General features: G+C 34.1%; 1 protein-coding gene across 2 annotated transcripts in view; it reads right to left on the bottom strand.

Moving 5' to 3' along the window:
* Nucleotides 1-3,036: 3,036 nt before the first annotated feature.
* The window catches only part of LOC110832641 (C-Maf-inducing protein), a 136,051-nt gene continuing 127,242 nt past the window's right edge, over nucleotides 3,037-11,845 (bottom strand). For both annotated transcript variants that reach the window (XM_022069808.2, XM_022069809.2), the window contains 6 exons: nucleotides 11,019-11,111; nucleotides 10,154-10,310; nucleotides 8,786-9,043; nucleotides 7,056-7,250; nucleotides 6,535-6,640; nucleotides 3,037-5,239 (listed from right to left, as the gene is read on the bottom strand). In XM_022069808.2, the coding sequence (XP_021925500.1) occupies nucleotides 5,115-5,239; nucleotides 6,535-6,640; nucleotides 7,056-7,250; nucleotides 8,786-9,043; nucleotides 10,154-10,310; nucleotides 11,019-11,111 (934 nt within the window). In that variant the 3' untranslated portion in view covers nucleotides 3,037-5,114. The remainder of the gene's footprint in view (nucleotides 5,240-6,534; nucleotides 6,641-7,055; nucleotides 7,251-8,785; nucleotides 9,044-10,153; nucleotides 10,311-11,018; nucleotides 11,112-11,845) is intronic.

Below are 11,845 nucleotides of genomic sequence, written 5' to 3'. Positions count from 1 at the left end.
GCAAGGGTCAATCTTCGGTGAACAAAGTGCCACAGGAGCAAGTTATTTTTTTTTAAATTTCCCTTGGTAATCAACAATCTACCATTAACTGGTACTAGTCTATCACCATCCCATGAGATGTGCTATAGCCCTAACAAAGGAGAACATTATCATAACATTGGTACTAAGTTGGAGGCATCAGTATCAAAAATAAAACAATAAAGAACACTCTCCTAGATGATAAATACAGTCTGTATTTTATTCTCTCACACATGGATAGCATCAGCCAATGAGCTCAGTCTCACAATGAAACAGAGGTTCTGTACTATTTTATTAAGTGTTCTGTCTTACGACAGGTCCATTGCTCTGCCCAAAAAGAGCTCTCCAGTTGTCCCTATTCTCGGCTTCTCGCTTTAATTCCTGGAACGTCATCTTCTTTCCTTGTTTAAGGTCGTCGGTTAGCTGTATCAATCTTCTTCCTAGTCCTCTCTTTCCTTCAACCTGGCCTTCGATGATATCACGCATTAATCCATTCCTTCTCATAATATGTCCCAGCCAGTTAGCTTTCCTTCGTGTAATCGCCTGCAGAATGCTTCTTTGCTCGTTGACTCTCAATACTTCTTCGTTGGTCACTCGATCCGTCCACCTGATCTTCTCTATTCTTCTCCAACACCATATTTCGAAACTCTCCAGGTATTTCTGTTCCTTCTTCCTGAGTGTCCAAGTCTCTGCTCCATACAGCGCGACACTCCATACGTAACACTTCACTAGTTTCTTCTTCATCTCCAAGCCCAACTTGCTAGTGAGAAGTATCCTCTTCTTGACGAAAGCTGCCTTGGCCATGGCTATCCTTGCTTTTACTTCCTTGGTGCACAGAGCGTCCGTCGTGACTATGCTTCCCAAGTACTTGAAATGCTCCACATTCTCCATCTGTTGGTTTCCAATTACAACGTTCAATGGTTCTGCTCTCGGTGCTATCCTCATTACCTTTGATTTTTCAATGTTGATTTCCATTCCATACTCTCTACCTGTTTCCACTAACTTGTTCATCATGTTCTGTAATTCCTCCTCTTCCTTCGCCAATATTACTAAGTCGTCTGCATACTTTACAGTCTTTATCACTCTGTTCTGTACTATGTAACCATAAAAGAAAAAATACAAGAAACATACTACAAATCTTATGCTGAATGAATCACAATGTACTTATACAGTGTACTGTACAAAGGTGCTTTTAAAGAAAAATTCTTTGATATGCAATTGGATTAATGAAACATGAGTGACTAATTAATAATTTAGCAGCAGAGTGTAGACTGAAGTCAGTGAGAAGTGTCATGTCTGTGTATCAAGAGCAAAACCTTTTTCCCACAAATACTGAGCGGACCCAATTTTATGCAAATCATAATTTGGCTGAATCTGGAGAACATGTTTAACTGGTTTCCAAGTACAGCATGAACATGATGGATTTAAACTAAATATGAGGGCATCAGACTAGTCACACAATCCATATAAATGTTTGGTTTCCTAAACCTGTAGACAGTAATGCCTGTCTTGTTCAGAACAAGGGGAAATTTCTAAAATAACTTATACTTTTTACTAGCTTTTATATTTTACTTTGTGCAAACTGTGTTCTTTTTTATTTGATCTAAAAGTTTGGTATTACACACATTATTTCATGTGTTTCCTTTCTTGTGCATTTCACCTTCTCTCTAAACTGAAATGAACTGCGTTCTAGCAACTGTGTTATTTTAAAACATCAAATATATGCGTCATTCTGCTCACACTGCAAGTGGCACTTCATCCCATCTGAAATAGATGTTCCTTGACAGTTATATTAAATTTAAAACATCCTTAATATTGCTTTTGCTCAGAAATATCTTCTTTTTGTGTTTGAATGAACAAAGGCCAATCTTACTCTTCATAAAATACAAAGTAGACCTGTGACTTTTGCTGTGAAGGGGTTTTATCTGCTAGTATGTATTCATAAAGTAAGTGGGTATTCATAATAGCCATTCTTAAAATGAATACAAACATTTGGTCATCTTGAGCAGCAACCTCAAAAAGCACTTGCAGAAATCTGTACTCTAATGTACTTATAGGGAAATCATTTACCATATGATTCTAGTTTTGAAAATAGGAATAAAAATCACAAAAACAACTGAAAAATATGTAATGTCTACTGTCCCTTGTAGAACCTCTTTTTAACAAAAATAAATACTTTAGAAAAAAAATAACAATGGCATAAGAATCTCAGTTGATTCATCTAACTGAAGATATGGTAGGACATTTTCTGACTAGATAAGCAACTGTTAGCTTCTCAAGAAGGACTCTGTTCCATGGCGTTAGAAAAGAGAATAACATTGTATAAAGTATTTGTTATCTAACATGTATGCGCACAAACATTTTTGTAATTCATTTTATAATATACAACAGACTTACAACCAGACAATTGAAATATGGTGACTATAACATGAATCAAAATCTTTACCAGTAGTTTCTTCAGAGTCCAAATTCTTGTTACAAATATCATAAATTTATATATATCTGACAGAATATATAGTTGCTGCTGCCCATTTCAAAATACAGCATATTTTAATGGTTTTTATATATTACAACACACTATAATGATAATCCACATAGCATGTCAGTTTCCCTAAGGGTAGGGAAAATTTCAGACCTTCCACAAGACAATGGGGTTGTAACATACACAAATGTAAATGACATATATTATTGGCATTTCCTAAGAGGGAATCAAGAAAACAATAAAGAACCCTATTTAGGATAATTTGTATCCACCTCAGAATCAAAATTTCCCATCCAAAACACAAACCAAACTAATGATACCTTGAACACTTAAGAAATCCTATATAATATTATAATGTTAGGAATTTTTTCTCAGAACTTAATTTTTTGAAGAATATTTTGCTCATTGTGTTTATAGCTTTGTATTGTAAACCCTGTCTTAATTCATATGAGCTGTTCATTATTTAAGGTACTTCTCATTCTGTCCTCACAATAATTATTACAACAGATCTTCACACAATTTTAATCAAACATGCGTTCAAGCTTTAAAATAATTTTATTCACTGGTAAGAATTGACAAGACAACAAACAGTCTTCAAGGAAGAGGACATATCTCAGTCCTTCTTTAAGAACATGCATTCAATAAATAAACATTTAAATAATATATCTTCAGTATACACTGTACAGCCTCACATTCAATAGTAATGTTACAATTGTCTATTGGAAATTTAAGTATAGTAATTAATAATAAACATAAGAAAATAGTAATATTCATATACATAAGTATTGTATAATTCATCATTAATACAACTGAAATAAATGTGGCAAAGCTGGACCATATTAAATATAATTTTCATATGTAGTTTATATGATAGCTTTATATAATATAAAATAATGGTACAAAGAAAACAATAATGACTAAAATTACAATTACAAGTATATCATAGAACATCATTTAATAAGTAATACCATGCAACTCATTAAAAACAATGGGATAAAATTGTGGCCATAGTCTTCAAAATTAAGGCTTAAATGCAATTGTATAATAAAGTTTGTAATTTTCAACCATGCTTCCATGAATAAGACTCTTGATACTGTTTGTTAAATAACGGAACAAGATCACACTACATCCCAGTGGAAATTTTTTCAACATTTCACAGTCGTCATTTGCCCTGAATTAAAAGTGCTCGTGGCCAAACACGTAGTACTGTTTTATTACTTTGCTTATAACCCCATTTCCCTAACTCCATGCTGTTTCACAAGCCTTTTATCCTAGAATTTAGTTCTATTCAAATCTGCTTGAATATATTACGAAATTGACTTATATAAATTGAGCACATGTATGCAGGAAAAATGGTACACTAATATAACAAATAACTGCAATATTCACTTAGGTCAATTATCAGCAACATAATAAAACCAAGCAATGGGTGGAAATGTCAAAATTGTGTTTCCTGAATAATTATGTAGTTTACATGATACAAATTAACTTGTTTGGAAATATGTGACTGGTATGCAAAAAGAATTTCAACTAAGAAACAGAAAATAATAGAACTATTAACTCACAAACCCATAAAAAGTTCTTGCTTCCTTTATAGTATGTAAACTGTCCCTTCACTGACGTTATTGATGGTATCTTGTTTAATTTACCATAAAACCACAAACAGTTCTAATCATATAGTCAAAAACTTCTTCCATTAAAATCAAGCACAATTACAAACTTCACACAGGCCTCTTTAGTTTTTCTTCTATTTTCGCCCAACACTGAAAACTAATAAAATTTGAAGAACTGAAACTCAGACAAGTTTGTATGTTGAGGTTTGTCATGTGGTGAAATAGAATCAACAATGTAAATATTCATAAACTGGGCAAACCTACATATTAATCTCCATTTTTATGAGAAATGTAGGATTCTTCAGCAATGTTATATGTAACTGGTAATAGAAAATAAATTTAGAATTTCTATATCAGATTAATCTGAATAAACTATTCTGAAATATACTAAAAGAAACACTTATCCATTCTAAAATTATTTCTATTTGTGGTTTTATGGTTACACACACATCCTTTCAAACAGTAACACTTTGGGCTAGTTTATTAACATTCTGAGATCAACACACCTCATAGCAGAAATACTTCACACAGGAATCAGACATCTCTTCAGCATGTTTTGTGCATTCTGATATTATTCATATTTGGACAGCCGCCTCTGGACAAACGTACATCACAATGTTCATCATGTTCAAAAGTTCCTATGTGATGAATAAATAATTTATCCGTACAAAGATATGTGCCCTTGTAAATCTGGTATTAAGGAGTAACCTAATCATAGTGTTTACACTATTATATTATTATTATATTCAAATTTTAAATGTTATTATCACATGTGCAATTTATCTAGAGAACCACTTGCCTTACAATATGAATGCAGTGTGTTACTGTACTGTAGTTACTTCCTGCTGTCCTCTGGTGTATCAGTGAGATTAAACATACACATGGCATATGCATGAATATCATGAACTTATATCAAAATGTAACCTTACACTAGAATCTTGAACACAGTTTTGTTGCAGTAATAACACAAACTTCTTCGTTTCTGGTGATATTCTTGCAACTTACCATGCTTCTGTATAGCGAACATCAAATTCCTGTAGTGCTGGTAATTTTTGTTTCAGAACTTCAAATGTTTGTGCTGATAATTTGGTGCTGTTCAAGTTTAACTTACGCAGGTTTGTCATGGCTGTAAAAAGAATATTCATTAATATCAACCTCAGCGCTGAATTCTCCACCATCTTCCTGTTTTCTCAGTGCTCACACACAGAAGCATTTAAAACAGAGAAGTAAAGAAATAAGATTAGAGAAAAGTTATTGTAGGGCCAATATTATATTTGTGGTGCCACTTCTGCATAAAAGTGCAATCAAGATACAATGATTTAACCACTATAAAACATTCACACAGTAGTTGTGGCTACAACTGACAATTTATATGACAGTTCATGTGTACAGTTTGAATCCATACTATTGTTTAACTTGCCCCTGCTGCCAAATGCTGGTACAATAACATTCCTCAGCTAAACAATTACTGGTATTTTTAGACTACCTGCACATAAAGTTCCCTCCTAGAATTTTACTACTATTTGTATTTTGCTACCTTCAGCATCATTATGTACTGGTTACTAGAATGTTTTACTATTTGTATGTACTGTTTATTGTTTTTTGTATTTCTCTTTGTGCTGACTCTGTAATTGGTTCCTATAGGTATTGAGTTAGTACATTAAAATATAGAACTGAATTACTATCGCTATAAAAAAGAACTGAACAGAAATTATTATAATAAAGAATTGAACTGAATTATAGCAAAACTCATGAGACTGCGATGGACTGGACAGGTAGCTTGAATGGAAAAGACAGTGGAGAGACTTGTTGGAAGACCAAGGAGATGGGGTAACATTAAGATATATCTTAGGAGATGGGTTTTAAGGATGAGAAATGGATGTAGGTAGCTCACAATTATGTTCAATTGTGATTTTTAGGTGTTCTTTATGCTCAGACATAAAAAAGAATACCTTATGGGCCTGCCCATATTTGTCTGTCACCAACTGTTGTGCAACAATTACTTCGGATTATGCTAGTGAAAACATTACCCACATTTTAACAATGACCTCAGATCACATTAGTGCAACAATGACAGCGATGTGGTGTGAAGAAGACCTTTGATATGTTAATGTACTCAAAACAGCATGCCTTTGAATATTGTTGTTATAAGCACTGTTAAATTTTCAGGTTCTACTATCAGTTGGTTACCTATTTACAAATTGAACAAATTATTTTTCATGATAGTGACTAATTGAAAAAACAAATGACAACATATCAGAAAACTGAATCTTGAAACACACCGTCTTTCTTCTGCTTTGACAATTTCCGAATTTGCCATTGCATGTGAACCCTGAAATGATCAATAACTTATCTCCATACCTCTTCCAGAAAAGGTTCTAATGCCACTGGTTCAGTCACCACAATTTGTGCAATACTTACAAGATAAAGCTGTAATTCCCTTATCAGAAACTGGAGTTTCACACAAATTCAAGACTTGTAGATTATGCAGGTGTTCAGAAATCATCAACAGGCCAGTATCACTAAACTGAAAGCAAATACATATAACTCAGTGGAAAAGCCCACCACTGACAAGAGTCAGAAACAAATCTAATAGGGATGTATAAATGTATTAGTTATATAAAGAGAGAAAGAGCAGAGGAAACTGATACTGAAAGAAATAAATTTAATTGGAATCCAGTAATAGTTTCAGAGATGTAACATGCACATAGTCAGGAACATCCTCATTTGCTTCATACACTCCGCAAAAATATAGCCACAATTATAAAATTCAATAAAATGTACATATAAAAATAGTCCACATCTATCTAACTGTTTCCCAATTTAAAAATCAGCACCTGTTCATGACTTCAGTTCTCGTGCATAAGCTGCATGAACACAGCTTACCCCTAAAAGCCAAAGTTATACAACAAATTCCAGCCATGAAAGCCTGAAGACAGTACCTGTGTAGCCCACAGATTCAGATACTTGAGGGATGGTAACTTTATAAGCTGTTCAGCACAAGCACTTGTCACATGTGTGAAAGCAAGGCTAAGGACTTCAAGGTTGCCGAATGAACCACAACTCAGCAGCCGAGCAATGTCAGCATCCGTTGATCGGCTTGGCAATGTCAACTTTCGAGGTCCTCCTTTTTGTTGCTATAACAGACACATCAACAGGGTAATTTTGGTATAACTACTTTTAGAATTGTAACTGCGTTCTCATTATTCAAACTCACAGATCCTTGAACACCAAACAAATATAATATGTAATAGTCTCTCTTTTTCAGTTAGTAAATGCTTGCTTTTGGTGACTTCATGCAAAATGTGGTTTTTGTTATGATGGAATAGCATATGTAAAATGCCTGAAAATTCTAAGCATAATATGAGAGAGTTGAACTGTCTGAGAAATGGGGAGAAATGGTAATGTTAAACACTTACCATAAGTACATTCCATCTTGTACAGTTAGGCTAATAATTTATACTCAAATTCAACTCAAAACTCGAGAATTTTAATACTGTTCAGTTCAAACTCAACTCAGCTTAAAAACTGTTCACACATCACTTTTATGGAAAAAAATATATAGCCTATTCAGATGTATAAGAAGCAAATAAGCACTGCATTAAAATTTTAGTGCCCAAGGTTTGTGAAGATAGACCACTTGACAGAAAATGTTAAAGGATCTCTTGAGGAAATATATTATGATAATGGAATTAGTTGACTCCAAAGAGTTTAAGGCTGAAATGATGAGCAATCAGTTTCTAAGTCTCCTGAGTTTTGACACACATTTTTCCAAATTCAGCATTTCCCAGGACTTCTGTATGACAAAGGTCTATAGTATTCCAACAAAACAAATCAATATGAATGTAAGTGTTTGAAATACTGATATTTCACAGTTTCAGTTATGCAAAATATCTTGCTTATGAATGTAACCTTCTGTGGTCTGAACAGATTTGATGTTCAACAGCAAAAATAATGGAAACCTCCTCTTCCTTCTCTGGACAACTCAAAGTTAGCTGTCATAACTTCTCACCAACAAAAGTTATATTCCCATGGAAATATACAAAACAATAAAAATGTGTTTTTGTCTCTCTTTGCCATCTTATTGACATACTTCTTCTCTTGGTATGTTCTATATATTGTAATCTGTTAATGTTTAGTCATTCTTCACACTGCAGCATGATCCAGAAAAATCCATCCGTGTCTGTCTGTCTCACAGTTTTAGCAATAATGAGACCAGATGTCCCATTGTTGAACTCACTGTTGAACAATGGTATCCTATAGTACCCATTGTTGTGCAATGACGTTGGATCACATTAATGCAAATGTGACCACAGATGCCACAATCACCTAACACATAAGTGCAACAATGACCTAAGTGGCATACAGAATGGCTTTGGAATTTCAGTTTACTTCAAAAAGTACATATTTTCAATCTCAATTGATGAACAGGAAGGCTAAGATTTTTAACTTAAAAATACCAAGCATTCCACATACTCGATCTGTGCTCAAATTTTGTGTGAATTTGATCATGATTTATTACTGTCATACCTCAAATTGATATGCAAAAGCAGAACTTAGAAGAACTACACAACTGATCTATACACGTTTAGCTCTAACACGTAACTTCTTTCAGCAAACAATTATTAAATTTTGACACCTCATTTGAAACACCTGCAGTATGAATTCTTACCAGTTCACGAAGGTGCAACTGTCTCTGACAGAGAGCTGCATAATTATCGCGACCCGAGGCTGTGCTCTGTAGTGTGGAAACAAGCTGCATTTTCTGATCCTCTTGCTCTATAAGTTCCCACTCCAACATGAGGCAGAGTGCCTCCTGGGCAGCTGAATGACCCCGCAGTGCAAGCAACAGACAAGCTCCAAGCTGTTTCTTTGTCAGCTGTGACAAGAACCACTTGCAGCGACAACAACAATGCAATAGTGTCTTCAGCTGTTGAAAAACAAGGGATGTTATATTCTTCCTGAAGCAATTATACTTCACATGGTTTATTTGCAAGCTATTTTAGGATACTGTAACATCTGAAGATACTGATAAGCTGTTTCTTAGATTGGAGATGGCTGTATTCTAGGTTATTGGACTATGCAGTCTTGTAGAAGTTTACTGATGTTTCGGAGGTGTTGCTGCCTCCATCATCACTCACTGCCCTAATGATGGAAATAGCAAACATCTCTAAAATGTCAGTAAGTCCTACCAGACTATACAGTGAAACAACCCAGAAGACAGTTATCTTCATACTTGCCAGTGACAGAACCTCAAATCTAACTTGTTTCTGAGGCTGTCAAAAAATATTGCTTCATCTGCGGATATTACAATGTACTGAATACGCTAGGAACAAGACCATAACTGGTAAGTGGATAAGGATCTGGAAGGAGACACTAATGACCTGTTTTCTACTTAACCTGGCATTCACCAGCTGCAGAGGTTTCATTCGGTGTTGAACACAATGACAGAACAAATATTATGAAATGGAAAGGATTTGGGAGGAAATGACCATGGTCTGTTTGAAGGTACTCTGTTGACATTCACTGAAAGGGCTGAAGAAAACGTGAAAACCTCACTCTATATAATGGCCAGGACTTGCACTGGGCATATTTGAAACATAAGTCAGAAGCAGCTAACGTACTCAGTCTGTCCACAGTTAAAAAAAAGTAGTCTTCAAGAAGAAAAATAAGTTCAAATTTAAATTTCAGGAACAGGGAATTTTCGCATTTACTTGTAGATATGCAAGATACTTGGCACTCTGGCAAACATTAAAATTGTTTAATTTAAAGAAAATATCCTTTCAGAAGCAGTTTGTAATGAGTAAATTTACATTAGCTTTTCTTAACAAGTAAATACATTTTTCAGTAAAGAAGTGTGTAATATTATTACTGAAATTACTATAAAGTAATATAAATATGTTCTAGACATTTAAAACTTTCCATGTACAAAAGGTTATTCTTCATTAACACTAAACTAAAGTCATACCAGTAACAAAAATATATTCCTAACTGCAAAATAATTTGTTGTTAAAGATGTGGAGTAGCCTAAAATTCTTACCATATATCCCCAGGTTTGACCATCATCAGTACAGACAGGACTTGATGGACAGTAGACATGGAACCAGCCTTCCTTCCCTTTGCGGACAGCCTGCACCATTTGATGTGATGAGCATCTTGCATCAGTTCCAATACACTCGATCACAGGTCGGAAACTCCTGTCGAAACAAAAGCACAGTTAAACATTATCAAACACAAAGAAAACAATAGAAATGGTTCTTGTCCATAGATTTTCACGGCTGGAGTTCAATGTATACCTTCGGTTTTCAGGTAAGAGTGGCTCTCATCTGAAAGCTGTACAATGGTTATATTACTTCATAATCATGTACATAGTGAACTGATCTATTTGTTTCTTCATTTATTTGCAGTTTATTAAATGACTATTTATAGCACTGACTTATAGGATGATTAACATAATTAATCCCAGAACCTCCCAAATACAAAGCAGGAATACTAACCACTCAGCTGCATTGTTCAATTAATGGACTGATACAAACCAAATTTGTTCAAAATGGTGAACAAAAACCTCCCACCAAATATCAAATTTTGTCTAAATCTTTTCAATAAGTTGGAAAATTAAACTTGTGGACAAATTTATGGCAGAGACACATTATTACACCATCAAACATTAATTTTAAGAAATATAATTCAAAAAAATTCATAAAAGGTGTCAATGCTGGTAAAAAATAAATCATTAAATTATTACAAGCATAACATCATAGGGAGTGTTCTGTGTCCTTATGCAGAACATGAAATACATGATACTTAAATATATTACTAATTAGAGAAAAATAATATAGCATGGTGAAATGTGCTTCTTGACTAATACCGCATTCAATTTAAAACTTACATTACTATTGACTTACCTAATGAATGGTTCATGAGCAAGAGCATCAGTAGGAAATGGGATGGGCTGCAGAAGTTGTGCCAATACAGGTCTCCAGTCATCATATTCAGAACTGTAAATTGCAAAAATATAGTGACAAGTCTCTCAAGACCACATACAATTAAACACTGACCAGGAAGGGTGTAGCATGTCACAGATGTCACTAGAAACCTCACATGACAGGATTATGGTACCAGCACATCCATATCTAGATGCACATGACTTGGGATCATGTCCAATGTCAGGCTTTGGTATTAGCAACACTAAACCTTTAGCTTCTACTAACACAGAGTTACTTAAGTTTATTATTTACCCATAAATTCACCATTATCAATATTAAGAAAATAGTTATAGACTACTACTTCAATTAATTACAGAGATTTATAATATTCAGTTTCTATTAGACTCCTTTCCTATTTGATAAACAGAAAGATGTCTCATCAACAATTTAACTGTAATGGAGATAAAAGGAATAGTTTTGTCTTAGCCCTGAAGATGGAAACAGTATTTTTCTTCAAAATACAGCTCTGTCTACAGGTCCAATTGGTGTTATAACCCAGAACCTCAAATCACAATAGTTTTGTTTCATCCCACATCTTGTCGTTATGCACAACATGTTCCCTGGTAAAATAAGATCAGTTTAGGACAATTATGTAAAACAGAAGCAATCAATTACAAATGTAAAGACATGATCATTACCAGATACACAAATAAAAGAAATGTTCCAAAAAATAAAGAGAAGGAGTTGATAATATAACAGTTGAGGTACCTCGTAGGAAATGCATGCAATTACAATGAATAAATGAA

The sequence above is a fragment of the Zootermopsis nevadensis genome, unplaced genomic scaffold, assembly GCF_977971745.1.
Source record: "Zootermopsis nevadensis isolate Lab colony 2312 unplaced genomic scaffold, Znev_1.0 Znev_ptg000029l, whole genome shotgun sequence".
Classification (NCBI taxonomy): Eukaryota; Metazoa; Arthropoda; class Insecta; order Blattodea; family Termopsidae; genus Zootermopsis; species Zootermopsis nevadensis.
This window is presented reverse-complemented; position numbering and strand designations above follow the sequence as displayed.